This window comes from Crinia signifera, chromosome 1 (assembly GCF_055691185.1).
Source record: "Crinia signifera chromosome 1, ASM5569118v1, whole genome shotgun sequence".
NCBI classification, from domain to species: domain Eukaryota; kingdom Metazoa; phylum Chordata; class Amphibia; order Anura; family Myobatrachidae; genus Crinia; species Crinia signifera.
In genome coordinates this window covers 173,016,217-173,042,880 of record NC_139217.1, presented here as the reverse complement: position 1 = coordinate 173,042,880, position 26,664 = coordinate 173,016,217, and the positions used below count along the sequence as shown (strand labels likewise).

The 26,664-nt window shown below is 41.9% G+C and overlaps 1 protein-coding gene across 1 annotated transcript in view; it reads left to right on the top strand.

Annotated features, from left to right (window-relative positions):
- The window catches only part of IDUA (alpha-L-iduronidase), a 154,785-nt gene that overhangs the window by 83,866 nt on the left and 44,255 nt on the right, over window positions 1-26,664 (top strand). Inside the window, exons 3-4 of the mRNA XM_083177247.1 lie at window positions 22,124-22,206; window positions 25,080-25,187. Of these exons, the coding sequence (XP_083033373.1) occupies window positions 22,124-22,206; window positions 25,080-25,187 (191 nt within the window). The remainder of the gene's footprint in view (window positions 1-22,123; window positions 22,207-25,079; window positions 25,188-26,664) is intronic.

The following is a 26,664-nucleotide window of genomic DNA, read 5'->3' as shown; positions in this document are numbered from 1 at the left end:
CGATTTTAGCATAAATACCCGGGGCACACTGCACCGATGTAGCCTCTACGATCCCTGGGATCAGGGGAACCATAAACGCTGGATTGCGCTGCCAGGTCTCCTATGTCTAGATTGTGCTGCCAGGTCTCCTTATTAAAATTCGTTTACATGCACCATGTTTTTTCTAGATTTGTTCAGCCTGACCCTGGATGCTGTGTGTGGTTAAAGGGAGCTGCAGTCCTTCACATTGGACTTTGGTGACTTTTCTTGCCCTTGTATAAGGGATATGTTTGCTGGACTTATATTGAACTTTAGGTAACATCATATATGTTCCAATTATAGAACAGGTGTAGAGTTTATTCGGTCCAGGAGGAGCACTCACCAGTAAAATCAAATGTATTTTAATGGTACTTTCAACGATAAGTCACATCTTACTTTTTCAAGTTGCAGTTGACGTTTCAGCCACTAGAGGGCCTTTGTCAAGACAGGTTATCACACACGACCTCACAGCACAGAAGATCTCAGTACTGGGAATGAATGCCTGGATTCCATTTTAGCTAACAAATTATCAAATAATTTTTTTTTAATAAAAACTATTTTTATTACACCCAGTAGGTTTTTTTTGAATTGCTGGCCTGCGCTTGTTTTTGCTGGCCTTTTTTTAGCCTCAGTAACATATTGCAGTACCATTCAATGTTAACTGTTTCACCCCGTTCCAGTAAGTCAATAATTAGAGGGCCTCCTCATGGAAAAAGAAACTGAGCATAACTTTTGTGGTATCTGGCTAGAGTTTGCTTTTTTGGATGAGGAGAGTTGGGATGCCGCAACTCCATGCTCATCCGAAGTGGTGACACCAAGTTTCATCACATACAACAACCTTGACAATGAAAAGAAAAGTGTAGAAAAGTCCCAAAGCGCTATCAGTCCTTGCAGCCGTAGACCCAAATGGAGGACCACTGGGTAATCCTCACTAGCAGATACTTGGAAACAAAGGAAGGTCTTGATGGCGCTGAACTTGTGTGTCCCACGAAATGTATATTTCTCGTCAAAGGACCTTGAAAAAGGCGGCTGCGACCGCCGAAACATGTTGGCAGAGAAGTGAGTTACTTTTTACCTTTGTTTTTATCTTGTATATTGGACTTTTGTGTGTGGCTATTGGCCAATTGGCCACATTGAATTTGTACCGATAATTAAATTCTTTTACTGAGACCGGTCCTCCTCCTCCTCTCTTTGTATATATACCTCTGGGATGAGGCTGGGGAGAATTTGATGGACCAGGCTTCACTTAAAGAAAACGCTATGTGTTTATCCCACCTACACACTCAGTGAGTACGGTAGGCACCTTGACAATTGGATATTTTACACTATTGGGTGTCAGCGAAAAGAAACCTTTATAGACGTCAAGCTCCTGTATATACAGTGAGTACGGTACGCACTTTTCAGGACACACCTTGTCTACTGGTAGTTCATCTTTGAATCATCTGCACGGGTGAACCTCTAAAAGATACCTTTATACACCTTTACCACACCCCCTACCTGTGAGTTTGGGTATGAATCCCCTCATTTGAGTGTTCATCTAAACACGTTTCTGGTTATTTTGGGAAATTCTAATACATTTTTTCAATAACCTTGACAATGAAATCTGTTCCTTGCTCTGTGTACCGAAACAGAGGGGTCAAGCAAACACCCTTTCTCGACAACTTCTGATTCTCTGACAGATTCTTGGGCACCCACTGTGCACAAACACCGGAATATGGTTCACTGTGCAAGACACTTCTCTCCATACTCCACCTTCATCCTGCGATACATTTCTGAAGCATGTTCGCCTGTTGCATGAAGAAATTGGATAACAGCTGACCTTGCAAAAAAAAAAAATTCCAGGAATTAAGAAAAAACGTTCACTTCACATGCGCAACTAGGAAAAATGCCATGCCATCTATTGGCAAACACATTAACCCACTGCGGTTAGATACAATGTCGCTGCAGCAAAAGTCTACTTTTAATTTGGGCACACCTTATATGTATTCTATTCCAGATTCGTATTGTGAGCTGCTGAGATACAAAAGTATTTTCATTGTACCGGGTGACTAGTTCTCCAAACATCTACATGATGAAGTTGAGCATTGCGGAAAGGGATACACCATTTTAAGGTGGCAGTTTTGTTATCTGTGTGGTTCTATCTAAGAAAGTCGTATTAAAATCACTTGCTAGCATAATATGTTTGTCTAAATATGGATATAATAATGAGGCTATGAGTACATATGCACTGGCATTGCGGCGGGGGGGGGGGGGGGGGGGGCGTGGCAAGGAGTGGCGATATCTGTTGATACATCCTGCCCATAGTCTTTCTGGTTCAATTTGAGTTGAATGAATTGATGTTGGAATATTGTGTTTAGTTTACTTATTTTAGGAGGTGATAAGTGGGTTTCTTGTAAATACTGTGCATTATATACTTCAAATTTGTCTATGAATTTTTATAGACAAAGATAAGATAGGAGAGGGAAACCACCTACAGGTACATTTAAAGTACATATTTTCAAGTTAGGCTTGATTTATTACAGAGAGTTATAAGATAAGGCATTTGGCAAATAGAAATAAAATGACTGGTATCAATGTAAATGGCAACAAACATCTCTTGTATATTCACATAACATGGTTAAGATTAGACACAACACAAAGGGAAAAAACAAGAGGTGTCGAAACCTTTTTGGCAAATAATAAGGCTCTGCATGCATATGTGCTCGGCAACGAAATAACATAAATGTGTAATAGGTAAATTCTGAACATTTTTACTTAACTAAAGATTTAGCAATACGTATACAACAGAGTGTATTTATCAGTATTAGTGTCAGGTTTCTGAACTAAGTAAGAACCCTGTGTCGGGGACGGGATGCAGTTAAGATCCCGGCGGTCGGGATCCCGGCGTTCAGAATCCTGACCGCCGAAATGCCGACACTTTCTCCCTCCTGGGGTGTCCACGACACCCCTGGAGGGAGAATAAAATAGCGTGCCGAGCGTAGCGAGCCCGCAAGGGGGGGCGATCCACGTCCCCCCCTTGTCGGCATTTCGGCTGTCGGGATTCCGGCGTCGGGATTCTGAACGCCGGGATCCCGACCGCCGGGATTCAATACTGAATCCGTCGGGGACATATGTCAATCAATAACCTAATTCAGATAGAATAGCGAACAATCCTATAAAGTATATTGATTAATTGGTTTAAATAAACAATTTTACTGAAGTTGGCATTATTTAGAGTATGAATGCAAGATTGAAGAAAGGTGTACAAAGTGCATGTTAAACTGTGTACACACCATGCAATTTTATCTTAAGATTTTGACTAGTCAAAATCGTATAGTAAGTTAGCCAAAATTGCACAGTGTTAACCCTGCATGCGACATCGATGCGCAGCCCTGGGATGTCAGTATCGCATGCATGGTTAACAATGTGCAGGCAAGACAATTTTGATTATGATTATGTCTATGTGTACAGTGTATTTGGCCATAGACCAAATAGCACATAGTCAAAATCACACAGTCAAATTTGGCCATAAGTCAGAATCCCGTGTGTACACACCTTTACGTGTTACGGGATTATATTGTGTTCAGAAGGTGTAGATTACTCTTGAGCTTCTTTCAGTAGGAATGTATCTGCTTTGGCCACAGTAAAAAAGTTTTTATATGAATTTGGTGGAGTAAGTTTGTCCCAGGCGCCTGGAGGTAAGATGAGTGCTGGTGCCCCCTCCCCCATAGGGCAGGGACACACAATCCCCTTAGGATGGGGGAACATAGGACAGGGACACACAATCCCTTTAGAAGTGGGGGACATAGAGCCGGGACACACAATCCCCTTAGAAGTGGGGGGATATAAGGCAGGGACACACAATCCCCTTACAAGGGGGGGGGGGACGGGGGACATAGGGCAGGGACAAACAACCCTCCTTAGAAGGGGGGAACATAGGGCAGGGACACTGTAATCAGGTCCTCAAAGGAAGAATGTAGCACTGCTGTCTATTCCACAGCGACAAACTGGCTCCTCAGTCTGTGTCGGTCACCGAGCAGGAGTACTGGTGATGCTAATTGGTGCTGTGGGGCTCATTTACAGCAGCAAGGACACACAGTGAAGGACAATGGAGTCAGTGCCCCCTGCAGGCCAAGAGCCCGGTGGCAAATTCCGCCACTGTATGAATTGCTTGATAAGATGCGTAGGTGGGCAGGAAAATAATTGAAATCTTTCTTCTATTTTTAACTAGGTGGGTGCAGAAGGCAGAATATTCCTTTCTGGCTTTCATTACTTCTGAGGAATATGCTTGAAATATGATAATCTTGTTGCTAGTCCAAGGTTTTTATCTCAAGACTGACCTTTTTATGTAAAAATACAGGCATTTAAATATCACAGCCCCCTGCCATCAGGAGAGTTTCCCTGTTGACCTAATCTGTGTACCCATTCTATGATCATCCTTGTGCAAATCTCTTCATTTCAGGAACTGTTGTTTGCAATAAACAATTAATGGCTGGCCCTTGAAGGAATTCTGGTAATCTAATAAACTGTAGGTTATTACGGATCTAGCTATTTTCGAGGTCATCATTTTTATTGCCCAGTTGATATAGCGATTTCTGTAAGGTAGCTGTGTGTGAATTTAGTTCAGCTACATCATGAAAAACCTCTCCCAAACCTTGTTCATTGGAGTGCTCGTTTTTCGTTATCTGTTTAATCTGTGAATTAATGTCCTGCGCTGCTTATGCTGCTTACGCCAGTCAAGCAGCATGGGAGTCTAATATAGGGTTAATGGTATCTTGTATCGCCCTGACAACATCAGCATAAGTTAATGTGTCTGCTGAATTGGAGGCAGTGTGCTGGCCTGCATTAACTGACAGTAAGGGGCTATGGAGTGAGGCTTCCCCTTCACTTACATACAGGGGTGACATTAGTTTGGCAGGGCCTTGGTAAAATGAAGGGAGCGTGGCTATGGTGAGAGGTGTGGCTACTGTAAGGGGGCGTTGCCAGGTCCAGTGGAAAAAATACCTAAATTGTGCGGGCAGATATAAATTATATACATATAAATTGATCTGCAGCTATATCTAATAGTGTGTACTTCCTTAGTAAAAGGAAAGCAAAATATGCTGGAATGACAAGGTACCAGGCCACAGCAGATGAGATCGAAAGCGCTGTACTTCTTAATCAGATCAATAGCATACCATCCAACATTCCATTAGGTACAAAATGCTCTGTTCCTGGACTTCCCTGCCAGTGGCAGTTACAGAGGTTGGACTCCAGCACAGTCCAAAATTCAAAGAGGGGGGTCACATCAACTGCCAGTGAGTCCAAGACAGTGATGTTTGGGGTGGCAGTAGGTGTGGCTCTCCTTTTTGAATATTGGACTGTGCTGCAGGCTCACATCTGCAACTGCCACTGGTAAGGAAGTCCAGAAACAGAGCATTTTGTACCTAATGGAATGGGCCATGTTGGAGGGTATGCAGTAGGCATCGCAGGCTGGGAAATATTAACAGAAGGGACGATTGACAACTGCCACTCTGGTCTCATTCATTTAGACTCAGACAGGGCCGAATTCGGCCCCATTCTGATGGTGGAGGTTCTGCCCATGCAGGTATTTGTGCATGTGCAAACCATTTGGCGAGTTACACACTCGCTGGGCCATTCGTTGTGGGGAGGCAGGGTCGGGGGAATAAAGGGGACCATCCCATGGGAATGCCCAGCATTTTATGGGCGTCTCTGTGAAACTGCTGGGCATTCCCATGGGAACTCAGGCAGGTTGATGCCTGTTGGGGTTGGGCGCCTGACACAGGACGTCATCACCTGTCCCCTATTTGACGGACACCAAAGTAAATAGAAGGTACAGTAGTTGAGACCGAGTTTTATTTCTGAAGGCAGGAGAAAGCTTTCGTTGGTCGGCGACTTTCGAATGATTTCTCCTACAGCAGATGCATGCAAGAGGATGTGTTAGCACACACATACCCTTGCATTGTACCAAGGGGATTCTGTGGCGGGGGGGGGGTACATTCGGTGGATCAGCGTTTCAGTGCTCAGAGAGCCAACATGAATAACCCCAAAAGTATATTCTTCTGTAAAAGCAGAGCCCACAAGAAGTCCAGATTGCTCCTTAGATTGCAAGCTGCTGGTCCTGACAACTAGCAGATAGTCTAATCCAGTCACTGTGTGTTCCGGATGATGAAGATGTGACAAGCCAGAAAAATATGGCATGGAGTGCCTGGAACCAGTTGTTTAACAGAGTTTATGCAAGAACTGGGTTGTGGCTGGACCCTGATAGTAAGACCACAAAATAAAATTGTCTCCCCTCATCCGAGAACCCTCCAAGTGAACAGGATTGCAGAGCTTTAAAAAAAAAAAAAGTGGCCAGATGCCATACACACCAGCTTGCAGCTTTTGATCCTTAAGCTGAAATTCCAAGTAATTTTATATGTCAGACATACTGTAGTGCATCAGGTTAATTCAGTTTTTTGGCCAATAGCACATGCACCTGATGTGAAGTTGCATCATTAAGTCCATAGTGAATGCTCATGCTGGGAGTGTATGTGTTTGTATGAGTGTGTGCGTATTTATATAAGATACAGTATCTATAGACATATCATGACCTGAGAGTGATTTATCTGTAATTTATTGCAATGCACAAAGTGATTACTAATATCAAAACCACAGTTATACATTTGTATCTGTATCTCAATCAGCACAAGCCAAAGCGGTAGCATGGGTATATTATTATTTTGCATTGATTGTAATAGTAATACGGTAGATAGATAAGGGTGCATGTTTCCAGTGTATTCCAGTGATGACACTGGTAAAGCAGACAAATGAGGCCCTAATTAACTCACATAACATATATATGGTTTGGTAATGTGGTTTTTATTATATAAGTATTGTAGCTTGTACACTAAAACATTGAGGTTCCTTCTAATTCCATATTTTGATACTGTAGCAACTGCCGGAAAATGTTCACAGTATTTTATTACATTTATATGGGCATTAGGATGTCAATGGAAACTGCTATCACAATACAGTTTGCACAATATTTTTTTTAAAATAATTCAATTTATGGAACAGGGGCCAGATGCACTAAGCTTCAAAAGTGATAAAATGGGAGTGAGAAATGGCCAGCCAATCAGCTCCTGACATATTTTTCAAACACAGTCTGTGACATGGCAGGCAGGAGCTGATTGGCTGGCTTTTTTTTAATCAATTTTGAAGCATAGTGCATCTGGCACAAGAGGTTAATGACAATGAAGGATGTGTTTGGCCTGTTTGGCAATGTTTTTCTTTCCATGATATGACCAGTTTAATTTACTTATAGACACATTGGGGGAAATTTACTAAGATGGGAGTTCTATTTTACATGGGATGTTGCTGTTGGCAACCAATCAGATACTATCTATTTTCTAGAAGATGCTAAATGAATAAAAATAACAGTAGATTCTGATTGGTTGCCCTTAGCAACATTCCATGTCAAATAGAACTCCCATCTTAGTAAATTTCCCCCATAGTGCGTGATGTACTAAATCAAATCTGTGGCCATAACCCTTAGGACACTTTGTTGTATATACTAAGCACTGGAATGCATTCAAGGGTTTGGATGCAGTGGGTAACACCAGCAAAAAGCTTTTGCTGGTATTACCTTACAGAAGCCTGTCGGCTTCTTTCCACAATTTCCCCTTAGACAGATCCTATTGGATCCCTCCCAGCAACTCCAGCGGCTGCTGAGTCACTCATGCACAGAGGAACTCCTAGGGTAGAAACCAGGTAGTCCTGATATTGCAAAGGAACACGTCTCTCTTCAGAAGAGCTGCCCTTTGCGTTAGTCACATAAGCAATTAGTATCTATGCGTTTTGGCAGAATGTACTGCACTGATGCTTAGTGCATCCTGCCCATAGACATATATTTTCAAATCAGACAATTTGTACTCACTATGCCAAATGCAATGATCTCAGAGAAAACAGATAATTTAATACCCAACCTTATGGACAACAGGTTGGGTATTAAAATAGCAGCAGTTGGGATGCTGACATTCAGGAGACCGACAGCAGGATCCTGATGGTCAAAATGCAAACATAATGTATGCCGGTGAGTATTTTTACCCTAATTCCTACCCTAATCCACCCATGCTGCAGCTTAACCCCACTTTTCACTTCAAATACAGTACTCTCATGCTGCAAGACACTGCTACCCACAGCTGGGATAGCAGAACAGTGCCCAAAAGAGGGACTGTCCTATGAAAATTGGGACAATTGGGAGGTATAAAGTATCCAGGCCACCGTATGCTGTGACGTCAATATTTTACCTAGTAGACTGAAACTAAACAGTGTGCACATTTTTCATTAGCTTTCCTTTGTGTATATAAAAATAAGAGATTTTTCAGGCCATCCAGGTTATATTTGCTTTTATGAGAAATAACATTGTTGATGAAAAAATATTTAACAATAGCCCTTTAAGTCCTGCAGCCTCAAACAGAAAGAAAAACGTGGCTTGGGTCTTTTAAGGTTCAGTCTAAATACCACAGGCATACAATGATTTAATTCTCTTAAGAGAAAGCAGGTGGTGTCATACATGGCATGATGCACAGTAATAATAAATATGGCCAAACAGTGAACACTATCAAAAATAAACCTTCTATTTGCTATAGTAAAACTAGGAACACCTTGTGATTTTCTTCCTTGTGGCTCAGCTACCCTTGCATTTATCAGCAGGTGTTTTATAAGTAATAAAGCGTGACTAATAAGCTTGCAGACAGAAGCTACTTTAAGAAGTAAAACTGTTCCATGCTTAGACACTAATCTTCATAGAGTTCTTGATCCAAAAACACTCCTGATCTCTAAAGTCTGTGACACTTATTGCTAACCATTGCAATTGTAGATGGGCTTATAGAAAGTACCTATAGGAACTTCACTCAGGGTCGCCAACAGGGGGGGGGGGGGGGGTTCTGTATGTACAGCTGTCCCAGGCTGGACAGTTCATTTTGCCCACCACAATACCCCCCCCCCCGCCCGACTGCCTCCACTGTGCTGCCTGCACTGTGTTCGGGGCACTGAATGAAGCACTGCCTTCTTCAATGCAGGATGCCAGCAACCAATTAAAATGCTGAACTGGCTTTTGAGCCAATCAAGGCTCGTGTACCATTAGCCAAACGGAGCAACTGCCGGTACAAGCTCTGATTGGCTCACCAGCCGATGCTGCATTTTAATTGGCCGCCGGCATCCTACATTGAAGAAACCTGTGCTTCGACACCTGCTGTGTTCAGCAGGAGTCGGGGGGGGGGGGGGGGTAAGTGAAAGGATTGGGGGCGGGGCTGCCGATCTTGACTGCAGAGAGCAGTTAACATGGAAAGCCACTGCCCTGCCTGTCACGGCAGCTCTTACCGGCTTCTAGATGCTATATGCCCTGGCTCTCCATCTGAGTTGGTAATTTGTCTCCCTTCTGTTCACTCTGGATTAGATGTGGAGAGGATTCCCCTTCTTTTACTTGTGTTTTTATTGTGAAATGTAATTTTACATATCATTAAACTGTTAAACACTATACAGTAGGATTCAGTATTAAATCCCGGCTGTCGGGATCCCGGCGTTCAAAATCCCGATGCCGCAATCCCGACCGCCGAAATCCCGACAAGGGGGGGACGTGGATCGCCCCCCCTTGCGGGCTCGCTGCACTCGCCACGCAGCGGGCCCGGTGCCTCGCTATGCTCGGCACACTAATTTATTCTCCCTCCGGGGGTGTCGTGGACACCCCCGGAGGGAGAAAGTGTCGGGATTCCGGCGCCGGGATTTTGAACACCGGGATCCTGACCGCCGGGATTTACACTGCATCCCATACAGTATTGCATTCCCGCTTTTGTCTCCTTATCACATATTATATTGGAGAAAAAGTCAGTTTAGTGAGAAATTGTGATTTCCCTGTATACTGAACGTTGATGGCAGAATCTTTCTAAACATGGACGTATTTTATATTTTGCACTATTGCACTTTATTGTCTGTAACTCACAGAAACACCCCACTACTGTACAGTGAGAGCCATACTTCTTTTTCTATTATACGTTATTGGAGGTAAAGGGGATTACCTCATTCGCACTAGAACTTCAGCCACTGATTTGTACGTACGTTGTGTTCTCATCATTGTTTTGTACACTTGTCTATTGACCCTCCAGTGTCAAACACTGGTAATCCTTATTTTGGTTCCAGCCAATTCCTAGTGCATCTACTATTACCCTTCCCGGTTTCCACTGACCATCCAGTTACCATCGATCACCATCAATACCATTAATCATCATTGCTACCACCACTCACTGCTTAATCTGCATTCCTGCTCGTCTCTATAGTACCATCCCATTCTATCAGACACCCTTCAGAGAGTCATCATTGATATCAGCCACCGTTGGTGTACCAACATCGGTAACTGTCATCATTGGTGTACTTCCCGTTGTGCCTGAGCTAGTGGAATCTGATTTCAGCAACAACAACTTACCTGCAGTGTGTTATTGTCTGCTACAACTTCATCATCAATGTTCAACATCGGACAATCCAGATAACCATTCTCCATCTGTTCCTACCGCTTCCTGTATACTGTATGCTAGTCTTTGGTTCCAGCAGACTCCAAGTATATCCTCCAGATCCAGTATGGCCTCAGTCACTATTCGGTTCCAGCCAATTTCCAAATATATCCTCCGGATCCAGTCCGGCCTCAGTCATTCTTCAGTTCCAGTGATTCCAAGTATCCCTCCGGATCCGTGCAGGTCACAATCATCATTGGGACCTAGCCGATTCACAGACTGCATTATTCTCCAATAAACCTATACTTTCCTCTACTGTACACCCATTTTTCGGGCCTTGGACTCTACCTCACTCCCTGAAGTCCTCCCACTCGTGAGCATAATAACTTGTAAAAAATTCCAGCTTACACTACGTTCCAGCCCCAGACCAAGTTCAAGGCTCAGGTGTTACAGCAGTGATGGCATGACATAACATATCACATGCTGGAGAAAAAGCCTCTGGGACCTGACTACAGGACTAATGCTACGGACACAGTGCGCGCGAGTTCCAGGAGTTGCAGGTTGCAGGTATAGAAGAACCATGGAGCCGCCAGGGCCTGAGGAAAGGGAGGTAGCTGCAACTTATCAGTGACACTAGTGCCGCCATCAAAATCTATTGAGGTGGGGCAGGCTTTTCTGTTGGAATAACTGTGCAGGGCCTGGTGGATAAGGAACAGATTTCCACCTATCATTAGAGGTAGTAGAACTCAGTCCCCCACACACTATATATATATATATATATATATATATATATATATATATATATATATATATATATATATATATATATATATATAAAGCAAAAAGAACAGCTTCTCAATACTTGGGGGTCAATCCTATTAACTGCAAATGGTTAAGATGTATCGTCGCCAGTGTGTTACTTTGCCAGCTACATCATCCAAGTTTGCACCCAAATTTGCACTACATAGGGCACTGAGCACATATATGAGGATTTAACTTTGGTAATTATATCAGCCCCGTAGGCTTCTTATTTTAGTATTGCATTGCTGTGTAACTAAAAATAAAAGTCGAATAATTACAATTTTTGTCGTGAGTATTGCAATCAACTTTAATTAAAGGGATTTGTTTATGACTGGCAGAAAGTTCTGAATCCTCCCTATTGAAAAAAGTACCCCCTGGCCTGGATAGCTATTGTGGGATATACACAGTGATAGTGTTTGTAGGTTTCCACCAGTGATAGCTTACCCACGGAGAAACCTGATGTTTATAGCAAGAAGAATAGCAGTGCATATACTGTATCTCCAATTGCTATTATTAATAACTTATATAAGGCGCCACAAAGTGTATTACAGCTTAATAGATTAACAGAGCATGAGTAGAATATAAAACTTCTACCAACAGGGTAAGTATATAGTATACGTATAAACATTACTAGAACACCACAGACTGGAAAGGACAAACATTAGGGGCAAGGTGAAAACTTGTTGTGTGTATTATAGCCAGAAGCTTAATATGGGCTTAGTACGCAGAGACTGTAGTCGGCAACCAATATGCTCTGTTATTTAGTATTACACATCACAGAACTGTTAATAATTGGGGGAAAAAAGGGGAATGGTGAAGTAGGCCTGGGGCACAGGATTAATTTTTGTCGTGGATGGTGAAGGCATGCTCCATACAACACAATAATTGAATAATTCGGTGTATGGTTGAGGAGGTGCTCCCTGGGAGTAAGGTAAGTCGATTCAAACAAAAATATCCAACATAGGATATGAAGAAATCTCCCGGGTGGGTCACATCCTTCTAGTACGTACAGTATTATAACTTTGTTAAAACTGTATTTTATTATTAGTAAAATAGGTCTATTTAGGCAGACCTAAGTGACAAAACAACATTAAACACACATTGAGTTCCCACTTGTAACAGAATTAACGTGGGAGATATTTACTGGTGAGAAAGCTGTGAAATATAAGCTTTCCCTGTTGTCTGGAAGTCTAAGTTTATGGAGAGATATGACTTAATTAAACCTTTTCGGGTAAGAATATATAGTCTCCACTGGTAATACAAACAACTGGCCTCAAATTGCTCAAATTGCTTAAGCAGCTACAATGTATTGATTGGATGTCACTACATACAATGTCAAAATACATCACAGAACTACCTGCACTGGTCTGTGAAGCTTGCTTATTATGGCTGCCAGCTGGTATCAACACTCAGCTCTCTGGTCAAACTTTTATCGTTAAAACATTCTGTTGCTGTGATAAGCGGAAATATAAAATATTTCCTACTATGTCTATGCATATGATTACATGCTATAGAATAAAGGAGACAGGTCTCTCCTTTTATGTAGCAAACTCACCTCATGTTTACCTTTTCCACACATGACTTAGATATGACAGCTTTGTTTTCACGTTTAAGGGTTTACACATTGACGGAAGCATGAGTTAGGTGGTTTTGGTTCAGTTGTTTTTTAACTACAACTTAAAAATGACAGCAAGAACATTTTAATGTCCTTACAGCAGGCACATGAAATTAAAATGTATGTAGCTTAGTAACAATTTTGTACTTGTTAAATTTGAAAAAGTCAAATTTTTTATAGGATTCCTCTTTTGCGTTAGTGATGTCTTTTCAAAGTATCTACGTAGGGAGGCCAGTATGGACGACGCTCCCACATAACCAGAATTATTGTGGTTTTGATAGCTCAAAGATTGCCCAAATCTCTTGCTATTTTAGTATGTTGTGTATAACAAAATGTTAGCCAATTTAGAATTCATACTATCTACAGACATTCTGTATACTATGGTATAGCTGAAATAGGGTGTTATTCAGTAAGGATATCAAAAGCAAAATCTTTCTCTAATGGGCAAAACCATGTTGCACTGCATAGGGGGCATATGTAGCCTGCGCAGAGAGAGTTGGATGGTGGTGATTGCTCTAAATTTCAGTACGACAATAAAGCAGCCAGTATTTACCCAGCACAGAAAAAAAATAACTTGCCCAAATCTAACATTCTTAATAATACCGTATATATATATATATATATATATATATATATATATATATATATATATATACAGTACTATTTTTTGGAAAAATAGGCCCAGGAACTCCATGTCTGGATAAAATAAAGGATTAGCAAACAAAGGTGTTTTCTGGACTAATCTATGCGCTTACAAGCTGCCTTAGGTTTTACCGGATAGTATGAATCACCTAACATACCACATATAGACACAGAAAGAAAAAAGTACCGACACTATCCTTTAGGCGCTATCTGGGAGGGGTTCTCTTTCCAATTTTTGGACGGCAATACCCAAAAAGTAAAAGACAAAACACCACAATAGTGTAACACAATTTTGATGGATGAATATGGACAAAATTCAGTAGATGTTAGTTTTTGATAGGTGGACTCGTACCCTTCGCGCTGGTCTACTGTTTTAAGGTAGACATAAGTCGCTTGTGAGGGAGCGACTTATGTCTACCTTAAAACAGTAGACCAGCGCGAAGGGTACGAGTCCACCTATCAAAAACTAACATCTACTGAATTTTGTCCATATTCATCCATCAAAATTGTGTTACACTATTGTGGTGTTTTGTCTTTTACTTTTTGGGTATTGCCGTCCAAAAATTGGAAAGAGAACCCCTCCCAGATAGCGCCTAAAGGATAGTGTCGGTACTTTTTTCTTTCTGTGAAAATAAAGGATTAAATAAAAATAGAGAGAGATAGAGAGAGAGAGGGGTAGGGAGAGAAAGGTATATATTGTATTTAGAAACTAAGACACTCACAGGTTATTTTCAAATAAAACTTATCTTCTGGAAAGTACTTTTTGGCCCAGAACAGGTTCAGGGGGACCCAGATCCTGATTACGTCATATTTAATTAGAGGTTCAGGAACTGAGTTCCTGCTGGTTCCTGCTGAAAATAGCACTGTATATATAAATATTTATATATACCCAACACTATATATAATTTTTTTTTTTTTTTTTTTAAACAACTGTTTATTATATCAAGGCATCATTTCAAAACATACAATATTGCTGTGCATTTGAACATTCACTTGAGTACATGCATCACATTTCGTTTAGTACAATCTAGGCATATTAAATACATAGGTTCATTGACGTTTCAGTAATTATCCCATTTCTTCCCATATGATAAGAGAAGGGAGAGAAAGGATATCATCCTATTCTAGTGCCAGCGGGGGATCATTTACCAACAATTGCTCCTCATACCAACGAGTATTTTTAAAACACTGGTAAAGTGTTTGTTTAGTGGACATGGGCAGCGTTTCCATGTAGCTATTCCATGTTGCAAAAAACTTTTTTGTTCGAGACTCTTTTTGGAGGGAAGCCTCCAACCAGTCCATATGGAATATGAAAAATAATTTGTCCTTAAACATCGCCAGGGTTGGAGATGAGGTTTGGATCCACATCTGGAGGATGGCTTTGCGGGCCGCCGAGGAAATAGCAAGTAGTAGCTTTTTAATGGATCTAGGCGCTCTAGTTTCCTCGGGTAGGATACCGAAGATGGCCCATTCTGGGGTAAGCGGAGTATAGTTTACCAGGTGTTCAGTGGCATAGTCACGGACCTCTGTCCAGAATTTTTTAATTATTGGGCATGCCCAGAAACAGTGAAATAGGTCCGCGTTGGGATCCGCACATCTAACACATTTTGGAGAGTCTAGGATCTGCATCTGGTATCCCCGTGAAGGGGAAATATATGATCTATGAAAGATGTTTAAGTACATCTCCGAGAATTTGGCCATCGGAAATATCGAGATTGATGTCTGTAAAGTTTTCAGCAATGTGTCAACGGTAAGTGCAGGGAAATGTTCTGTCCATTGATTTAGGCCAGTGCGTTGTGAGGTGTAATCTATCAGTTTGTGGAGAAATTTATAGTAGGTAGAGATCGCTTTCTTGGACAAGAAGGGGGCCAGGAGAACATTATCAAGGTCATTATTCCAGTCACTCTCCGGGATGAGTTTAGATAGTTTGTCAGCATATGACTGTGCTTGTATGAAGTTTAGATTCAGAGTGGTTATTATAGGGTAATCTTTAGAGGCATCCCGGAATGTGAGTGGTTTGTGGGTTTGAGGGTCTATCAACTGACCCACTCTGTACAAGCCTGCGTTTCTCCAGTTTGTAAATATAGGCGGGGCATTTCCATCCTGGAATTGTGGGTTTCGTAAAAACGTCAAGTGTATGGAGTGATTTGGGTTCAGATGGTAAGTATGTCTCAAAGTCAACCATAGTTTCCGCACTGACATTAATAAGGGATTTAAATGTACCTCCTGTGGGATGTCTTTGTCCTCCAAATGTAGGAAATTTGTCAGGGAGATACGTGGTAGGAAGCTTTGTTCTAAATTGGTGTTTGCATATGTATTATTTGTGAGCAGCCAGTCCTTAAGATATCTAAATACCGCTGCTTGATTATATATTTTGATGTCAGGGAAATTTATGCCACCATTCCATCTGGGTTGCATCAGTTTGATCATTCCAATTCTAGCTCTTCCACCCCCCCAAATGAAGGTCCGAAACAGTTTTGTAATTGTAAGAACATCTGAGTTAGTGAGTAGAAGGGGCAGGACCTGGAGCTGATATAAGAGTTTTGGGAAGTAAATCATGCGCAGGAGGTTAGCTCTTCCCAAGTAGGATAGTTGGAGATGATTCATTCTATTAAGATCACTAGTGAGGTTTCTAATGGTCTTACTAATATTAGAGGCATATAGGTTTTGAATATTTTTAGGGAGGGTTATGCCCAAGTAGGTTAGACATCCCTTAGCCCATTTCATGGGAAGCCGCGAGGCCCATTTCGGACGAGTAAATCCTTTTTTCAAATATAAGATTTCGGATTTTTCCCAGTTGATTTGAAACCCAGACAATTTTCCTGCTCTACTGAGAAGATCTAAAAGGGGTCGTAGTGAAGATTTGGGGTTTGCAATGTAAATAAGAACATCATCTGCAAATGCAGTAGATTTAATTTCTACGTTCCCTACTCTTATCCCTTGTAAGATAGGCCAGGATTCTATTAGTCGGAGTATTGGGTCCAGAGATAGATTAAATAGGATCGGGGAGAGGGGACAGCCCTGTCTCGTCCCTCTGTGCATTTGGATTGGTGCGCTCTTGGTGCCGTTTATTAATAATGAAGTCTTCGGGATGGTATAGAGGAATTTCACTAAGTTTATAAAGTGTGGGCCAAAGGAATAAGTTGATAGTGTTTTGAATAAAAAGGGCCATGACACAGTGTCGAACGCCTCATGGGCATCAAGGCTTAAAAGCATGTGTGGGGCATTCGGGTTGTGGTTAGAGGCAATTACCGAGGCAATAGCCGTTCGTATGCCCTTGACCGACTGTCTTCCCGCTACGAACCCCATTTGCGTAGGTGAGATTATGTCTGTGAAGAATGATTGTATTCTGGTCGCCATAATTTTTGATAAGAGTTTTAAATCTACATTCAAAAGGGTAATGGGGCGATATGAATCTAATTTTGTGGGGTCACGACCCGGCTTAGGTATGAGGGTCGTGTAGGCTTCGTTAAAGGAGGGATATAAGGGCTGAGATTTGTGTATAGACTGGAAAAGTTCAAGTAATATCGGGGTGATGTCTGGCTGGAGCATTTTATAGTATTCCCCGGAAAACCCGTCCGGCCCAGGGGATTTGTTAGAGTGCAGGGATGTAATGGCTTGAGATATCTCTTCTGCCGTGATGTCTTTGTCTAACATTTCTATTTGTGATTGAGAGAGGGATGGTAGAGTGGTCTCATGGAATAACTGATCTATTCGTGCGTGTTCCGGGGGTTCGGCTGAGTATAATGTGGTGTAGAAGGTTTGGAAGGCATCAACTATATCACATGTTTTTGTTAAGAGAGGAGAATTATCAAATTGCTTTATGTGTGTGACATGGCTCCTGCGCTGGAAAGGCTTGGCCAGGTTTGCAAGCAAGCGCCCTGTACGATTACCCCATCTATAATATTTATTTTTTGTATAATCAAGATGTTTCTGAGCCTCTTTGAGCAAAAAGTCGTCTAGAAGACTCTTTGCCTGTTGATAGGCTATGTGATTCTCGTCAGTGGGATTGGAAAGAAATGAGTTGAGGCAGGATTTCATGTTATTGTGAAGCGAGTTGTATTGTGCCTTAGATGTTTTGTTTCGTTTAGCTACATACGCAATTATATGTCCCCTCATTACTGTTTTGGCTGTTTCCCAGAATAATACAGGGGTGTCCCAGTGTTCTATGTTATTATCTACGTAGTCCATCCAATGGTGTTTCAAGTATTGACGAAAATTTTCAGAATGGTATAAGTAGGCAGGGAATCTCCAGGACCTGTGTTGTGGATTTGTAGTAGATATGTTGAGTGACAAAGTTATGGGAGCGTGGTCGGAGACCAGAATGTCCCCTATGTCAGCAGAAGTAACAGAGGAAATTAAGTGGTCTGAGACTAGGATGTAATCGATCCGGGAGAAGGAGCGGTGGACTCCTGATTGGAAGGTGTACGATTGGTCAGTCGGGTGAAATAGTCTCCATGCATCAGTTGTATGTGTCCGAGTTAAGAGATTATTAAATGTTGTCCATATATTAGTGGAGGTAGTCCGTGGGGGGGGAAGCCTGTCTAGCGTCGGGTCCTTAACCGTGTTAAAATCTCCCCCTATAATCAATGAGGAGTGTGCTCTTTGTGCCAGTAATTGGGAAATTTGGTCTAAAAAGTCTGAAGTCTGATTATTGGGGGCGTATATATTTAAGACAGTGAATGCTGAGTCCCCTATTTGGATATCTAGTAAGAGGAATCTGCCCTCTGGGTCTAAAATCGAGTCTGTGACTGAATAGGTCAGGTTTTTGGAGAGGAGTATGGCTACTCCCCTTGATTTGGTGACATAAGGTGCTGAATAGCACTCCGCTATCCATGGTGCGCGTAATGTTGAGTCCTCCCCAGACTTCCAGTGGGTCTCCTGCAATAAAACAATATCTGGGTTGTAGTGTTTCAGGTGATTAATTACCCTCCTTCTCTTTATTGGGGAGTTTAGCCCACATACATTCCAAGATAGTGTTGTAATGGAATGCGCAGGGGGCACATATGGTAAATGTGATGAATTACTTGGCGTCATCCTATCCCCACCCTGGCGATGCCTATAAAAAAGAGGGAACACATGTGGGGTGACCCTCCATCCCAGCCAGTGGGGGGCCACTGAGTTTCAAAGAACACTCTTAATCTCGTATGTGCTATGCATGTCACAAACATTCTTATTTCAAGTACAGCAATATTTGTGAAATCCTGTTTTCTTATTGGTAAATAACACCTTGATAACATTTTCCATATTTTCCAAACCAAACATCGATGGTGGGTCCTGATTGGGTCATCAGGGCCGACCAAGCATATAGGAAAAGATAACAGTAACAATATACCTAACCATGGTAGTTTTAACATTTTTACAATCTAGCATCAAGGAAGACAATAGATAAATGACAATAAAGTAGTAAAAATACCTAAGTTACCACTGGTGAACTAGGAGATCTCATTGACGGCATAAGGTGTGCCTTTGCAGCGTCTGGATCATCAAATAGTAGGGTTCTCCCACCATCTGTCACCCTCAGTCTAGCTGGGTATAATAATGCAAATCTCTTGTGAGAATCTACCAAGAACTTGCACACTGCAGAAAAAGCTTTGCGTTTCTGGGCTACCGCCACAGAAAAATCCTGGAAGATTAGAATGTGATTACCATCAATCGTCAATTGCTCCTGTTTCTTGTAAGCACGTAATATTGATTCTTTTGTTCTAAAATCAAGATACCGTGCTATTACCGGTCTAGGACGTGTATTAGGGTCTGTTTTTTCTGGCCCTATTCTATGTACTCGTTCTATCTGAGGGAATTCAACATCATCTGATAGATCTAGGACCAGCAACAATTTGGAGGTAAGATAGTCTGACAACATATTAGGCTTAACCTGTTCTGGGATACCTATGAACCGGAGGTTATTCCTCCGATTCCTGTTCTCCAAGTCTTCAATTTTGTCCTGAAGTTCCTGCAATATGGAGTTTGTGGTCTCTGAGGAGGTATGTATGTTGTGGACTGAATCTTCCACATCACTCACTCTCTGCTCAAGATCAGAAATGCGGGTGGTGTGGGCTGCAACCTCCCTGACCGTGGCCTGGAAGGAAGTTTTAAATTCATCCAATTTTCTGTCAATATGGGGCATTAAGACTGCCAGGATTTCCTGGGCTGTGGATGAAGAGCCTGTTTGACTATCTGAGGGAGGGTCAACTAGTGGGGGGTTCGGTTCTTCAGTTGGTTGTGAAGAGTGGGGAGTTGGGGGTGTTTGTTTAGTACTTTTGTTGCGGCCCATTCTGCTTTCCTCTAACGGTAAAGATGGGCGTGGGCGTGATGGGGACAGGAATCTGTCCATTAACCAGAGACCGTGTTGAACGAAGTGTAATACAAATTAACAATTTTGAGCAATTCCGGTCGTGGATGTGGTAGTTCTATCGTCTTAGAAATGCACTTATCCTAATTATCACCGAATGGGAATCAGTGGCAGAGACAATCAATATTTACTTAGTCATAGTATGATCAGTTTTTGCTTCCCCTTACTAGATATAGCTGGTTACATATTGACCTTATATCCTTAACTATTTATCAATGTAAATACTACCAGCAAATTATGCGAGTGAATAAGCAGTCTTGTATATATCAGCCTTGGAGGGTGGTACCGTTTTCCAATCAAAAAGTGTAAAACAAAATTAAGCAGGTTTAGTGGTAACTAGCATAAACGAGTCCAAATCAGTGCCCAATCATCAGTGAGTGTCAATGTTGTAATATCTGCGTATGCTATATATGAGACAATAATCTCTAATATCAATCAAGGTATTGGGCACTGTTTTGGCAAGACTGGACTAGGTTCAAACTCTACCACAAGGTGTCAGCAGTGAACTAAGAGTCACGTTGCCTTCATCACATCTATAGAGTAAGATATGTAAGCAAAATAAAAGGATAATTTTGACCTTATTTTACACTAAACCTGGTATTTCTGTGTTTGCCAAATCGCCTGTAGGAGAAAAATAGTGTTAGGCAGTTTAGAAACAGAGATTATGGTAAGCAAACCTCAAAGGAGAAAAAATTATGCTTATAATCTCTATAATATCAGTCTCTGTGTGTGAGGGATGACCTCCAGAGAGTGGAGGGATGCCTCGTCAATTGCTCAGTCCTTTCCAATATATGTTGTAGCCTAGAGTCTCTTGGCCAAGTTAGAGAAGGGGAGAAAAATAGGTAGCCCAGGTCCCCATTCCGATCTATCAGGTGGGGCTGCAGCAAAGAACGGGGGGGTTACTACACAGGTGCAATGTTCTGCAGTGATCAGGGCATTCAGGTCTTCTCAGGGGCAGTCACTCTGTGTGATTGAACCTTATAAAAGCGAAAAAAAGGGGGGTTCGAGAGTGGCCACACTAATATCTCCTCCCAGTTTCAATCTTTAAAGGTAGAAAAATGCAGGGTCTCTTTGTCAAGGCAATTCACTGCGTAATTACAGCGATGCTTGTATTGGGGGGAGGGGGAGAGTGCGGATTAGTAAATGGCTCCTAAGCAGCTGGGCAGAGGGATTAAAGGAGAAAGGAGGGGAGTCTCCAGCAGGGCTTAGGTAATAGTAGACTAAGGTCTGCGGGGGCACACAGTACTTTGTGGCAAGTGTAGAAAGGAGGAAAAGTCTCCAGCCAGGTGTTGATAGTAGTAGGTAGGGGTCTGCCGGGGCACGCTGTCTGTAGCAGCAAGTGGAGAAGGGGGAGAAGTCTCCAGCAGTCTCTGGCAGGGCTCTGGTGGTAGTAGACTGGAATCTGTGGGGGCGCACAGTATATTGCGGCAGATGAAAAAGAAAGGGGGGAGAAGTCTCCAGCAGGGCTCTGGTGGTGATATGCTGGGGTCTGCGGAGGCGTGCAGTTTATAGCGGCAGTTGGTGGGGTCCCCGAATTGGCTTCCCAACCGCCAGCACGTGGGGGGCAGAGTGCGGGCCGGTCGCCGCTGTTAGGGAGAGGTGGTGTCGGCGGTTACCTGTCAGGGGTGTGTGTTCACATCCCCTGATCGCGTCTCCGTTCGGCGTCCTCGACTCCGGCCTCTGGCTTCGTCTGTCGCGCTGGAGAGGGTTTCGGCGCGGCTGGTTCTCAGCGTGGAGTACGCAGGCCTGGGGTGACGGGGATGCGCCGGCGCGTCCTCCGCGGCTGTCAGCAGCGTTCCCAGCCGCTTCTTGGCGATCCTCCCTCCGCCGTCCCCCAGTCGCTTCAGGCGGCGGCAAGCTGTCAGGTCCCCGGGCGCTGTTGGCGGGTAGGACGAGAGGGGGGTATATCGCCGCGGGCCTCCCGGTCTCCACTCCTCCGAGTCACTCACGAGGCAGCCCTGATTCGTGCCCGACTCCGGTGTCCGTGAGGGCTCCACTGGTGTCGCTGCTCCAAAATACTCGGCTTGTCTTGATGCCCTAGTGGTGGGGATCTTGTTGCTGTCGCTGGAAGGGGTGTAGGGCGCCGATTGAAGGGTGGATGGAGCTGGATGGAGCCCGTTTGAGCGGAGCTCAGCTAAAATGTGGCCATCTTGGATGCGCCACGCACCGAAAGTCCATATATAATTTTTTTAATCATTTCATGTCTGTGGTTATTTTCTTCCTCAGAAAGGGCAATGGAACACCAGAGTATGACTTCACAAAACTGGATGAACTAATGGATCTTCTGGTGGAGAATGGCTTGGTGCCAGGTCAGCTAAAACATTTTTATTTTCTATTATTTGTTGAAGCAATAGCACTGAATAGTAAACATACAAAGTATACATATGAAAAGAGATGATCATTTCAATAGTTACATATGAAATCAATAAAGTATTGTTAAATAAAACTGGTCACAAAAACATGTCTTAGTTACATAGTTACATAGTAGGTAAGGCTGAAAAAAAGACTTGCGTCCATCTAGTTCAACCTGGTATAGATATCCATTGCTGATTTGGTAGGTTCTGGTATTTTACAGACAAATTATATTTCTTATTTGTACCCATGGATGTTTTTCTCCAGTAAATGTTTGTCCAACTTTGCCTTGAATGCATTTAATGAGCCAGCCATTACCACCTCTCTGGGAAGAGAGTTCCAGAGTTTGACTGTTCTGACCGTAAAGAAATTCTTTCTACTAGCTGAATGAAATCTTTTTTCTTCTAATCTATACTCATGCCCTCGCGTCCTAGATTCCTTTCTAGTAGAAAATAGGGTGTGTGACAGTTCCTTATATTGGCCCTTGATATACTTGTACATGTTGAGCATGTCCCCCCTTAAACGTCTCTTTTCTAATGTAAATAGTCCCAAATTGCTTAATCTCTCCCCGTAGCTTAAATTCTCCATTCCCCTAATAAGCTTTGTTGCTCGCCTTTGGACTTTTTCTAATTCTATGATGTCCTTTTTATAGTGTGGGGCCCAGAACTGTACTCCATACTCTAGGTGAGGTCTCACCAATGCTTTATATAGTGGCATAATTACCCTTGAGTCCCTAGTTTCCATTCCCCTCTTAATACATGCCAGAATTTTGTTGGCCTTTTTTGTAGCTACATTACAATGGGCACTACATCCTAGATTGCTGTCTATTTGGACTCCTAGATCCTTTTCAAGTATGGAATTACCCAGTTCCTCTCCGCTAAGGTTGTAACTTGCACACTGGTTGTGTCTCCCAAGGTGCATAACCTTACATTTATCTACATTGAACCTCATCTTCCATTTTTTAGCCCACTCATCTAGAATTGCAAGATCATTTTGAAGCATGGTGACATCTTCTGGTGATTTGATGACTTTGCTAAGTTTTGTATCGTCTGCAAAGATGGATACATTGCTGAGTAACCCTATCCCAATATCGTTAATAAAAATGTTAAACAAAATGGGCCCAAAAACCGAGCCCTGGGGCACTCCACTTAGTACCGGTATCATATCTGATACGGCACCATTCACAACCACTCTTTGTTCTCTATTACATAGCCAATTCCCTACCCATCTGCAGATATTTTCACCCAATCCTAGGTTCTCCATTTTATTAATCAATCTCTTGTGTGGGACAGTATCAAATGCTTTAGCGAAATCTAGGAAAATCACATCTACAGCATTTCCATTATCGAGGTTTTTGCTAACCTCTTCATAGAACCCTAGTAGATTAGTTTGGCATGAACGATTTTTCACGAACCCATGTTGGTTAGTACTGAGTAGACGGTGATTATCTAAATATTCCTGGATACCATCCCTTAAAAATCCTTCAAATAGTTTACCCACAATTGATGTTAAACTAACGGGTCTGTAATTAGCGGGATCTTCCTTTTTTCCTTTTTTGAATATTGGCACTACCTCTGCTATTCTCCAATCTTTTGGTACTATACCTGACGATAGTGACTTGCTAAAAATATAATGTAGGGGGGTAGCTAGTTCATCCCTTAATTCCATTAATACCCTCGGATGAATCCCATCTGGCCCTGGTGACTTATTTGTTTTGAGTTTGCTTAGCCTCAGTATTATTTCCTTCGGCGTGAAATCCACAATGAGATCTGGCTTATTTGTCCCGTTTGTGGTAAATGTTCGTTCCACAGTCTGCTCTCCCTTAGTAAATACTGATGAGAAGAACTCATTTAACAGTTTTGCTTTTCCCTTGTCCTCAGTAACACTTTTTCCACTAGTATCAGTTAGTGGGCCTATGTTTTCCTTAATTAAACGTTTACTATTTATGTATTCACTTATTTAACAATTTGAATATGTCAATGATACATAGGTATATAGAATGTACCCATTGTATGTAGGCATTAGTATAAAGCAATTACAATGAGGGGTAGAACAAGAAGAGTATATATTTGTCTGATGCTCACCCACCAGGCAGCTCAATAGGGGGCTCACCCATTAAGATGCGGTTCTCATACCATTGAGTTAGACGCATGGTATTATGGATCTGGGATTGTGTTGAATTAGGTAGGGTAGCAATAAAAAAGGAAGCAGCTTTCTTTTCCTTGTCAAAATGGTTTAAATCCAATCCATACGAGAGATAAAAGTATGTTTTTCTTTATATAGTTGAAAGTTAACAGGGGTTGGTTGAATCCAATCTTGTAAAATAGTTTTTTTTAGCTGCTGCACTTATTGTGAGAATTAATTGTTTACATCCTGCATCAAAAGCATTTAATGTTGTATTAATGATAATTTTAGTATAAGTGTATATAATGTGACCTTAACCTCACACAGATATCTTAGTTGCCAGATATGATGCTACCTTATTTATATAAATATTTGTTTGTACACCCTATAAATGTTTTATACTGTAGCTAACTATTTCACTGGTGATACTGGAGAAATGTTAAACATGTCCAGTTTAGGGTCCTAAGAAGTTTGAAGTCTATGATTTTTTAGTATTTGATGTACTGTCTTTGTACTCTTGTGTGGCCACAACATTAGTTTAGCTAAAATAAACTGAGATGTCCTTGTTAGTTAAGTAATGTTTTGCAGAATTCATGCAGTGGCACTGACTTAAGCTTGTGTCGAGCTTAGATGTAGACCTGGGTCTTAGCGTTTTGGTAAGATAAAAGTCGCAATCAGTGAATAACAATTTACTTTTTATTTGAAGGCTTTGAATTGATGGGAAGTCCATCTGGATATTTTACTGATTTTGAAGATAAAATACAAGTTACTGAATGGAGTCGTTTGATCTTCTTAACAGCAAAACGGTATATCGGTATGTTGCTCATTATTTGATTTCATGAGATGTTTTATACATTTGTTTTAAGTTTGAATGTAATTGGTGGTTTTGCAAAAACACATAACTGAAGAAGACTAAAAGATTCTTCTAAAATAAAAACATGTAGAGGCTCATTCAAAGTTTTTGCTTTATAATAACCTTCCTAATGGGCATTCATATACTGTATAGGCATCAAGTTTTTTTCATGTCAACTTAATCTTCTTTGCATTTAGATATACAGGGGGGAATTTTCTAAGGTAAATAGGTCTGGATTTGGCGTATTCATAGGCAGTTGTATGCAAATACGACTGCTCAAAGACCGGTTCTGGTTTTAAAAATTCAGGGAACAATTTAGGGGTTCCCAGTAGTTTTTAAAACCAGGCTCAAGGGCCGGTCCTGGTTTACAAAATATGGTCCCCCGTATTTTAAGAACCAGCACCGGGTCCAACCAGCCAGCAGGGTAATGGCACAGCCGCAGGGAAACATATTATATAAGGTCCCGTAGCAAAACAATTATGCCCCTGACCGGTCAACCCAGGCAGAGACCCTGGGGGAGTGTGGACCGCCCTAATAAAGGGGTCCCCCTCCAGGACTAACACCACCCGGGCTGAATCCTGGGCTGTCCCTGGTGCCCAAAGGCGGTGGGCACCGGGCTGAAAGCGTTTGTGTAAAATAAAGAATTACTTATTGGGTTCTGATGTGGAACTATGAGTCCAAATATGAATACAGCAGCATACGACCACCTATGCCCTATTTACGAATTGCATTTTTCCAAAAATACAACCAATGTTGCTTGTATGAAGTAGTACCCGGCATCGGTCGTATTTTAGATTCTTAGTAAATTGCCCCCACAATGTGTATTTATTGTAGATACATTATTTGGTTAAGTACAAATACCACTTCAGCATTTTAAGTAAAGCACAAAAGTAAGCAACTTGACAAAACCATGTTGCACTGTGAAGAAAGATTCAGATTTGGGTGTGGTGTGTTTTTAAATATACACAGATGGGTAAATGCAAGTAATAATTTCATTACCACAATGTTAGTTGAGAAGTAATTTTAATGGATAGAGGGACACAATCAGAGAAAAAAAGAGAAATGAGGGATACAAAGATGGAGATGGGGGCAAGAGATGGACAAAGAAGGATAAATGGAGAGAGATAAGGGAGGAGAAACAAAGAGAAGAAGGGGTTGGGGGTAAGAGAGAAAAAAATCCTGCTATCCTCTAAGGAAATGGAGTTCTATAAATAAGCAAAAAACTGTTTTAGGCAGGCAACACAAAATCCCAGAAAGCAGTTCTGTTTCACCTGGCCTTCCCGCTGGCCTTTGCTACTTGCATCTCCTTTCTAGGCATCTCACAGAAAGCAGATAATAAACATGGGCGTGCTGGACATGCAGTGTGATTCATGGCAGTGAGAAGGAGTTTTAACTCCACTTTAAAGTGCTATGGGGTACTATATAATCTTAGAGTTAC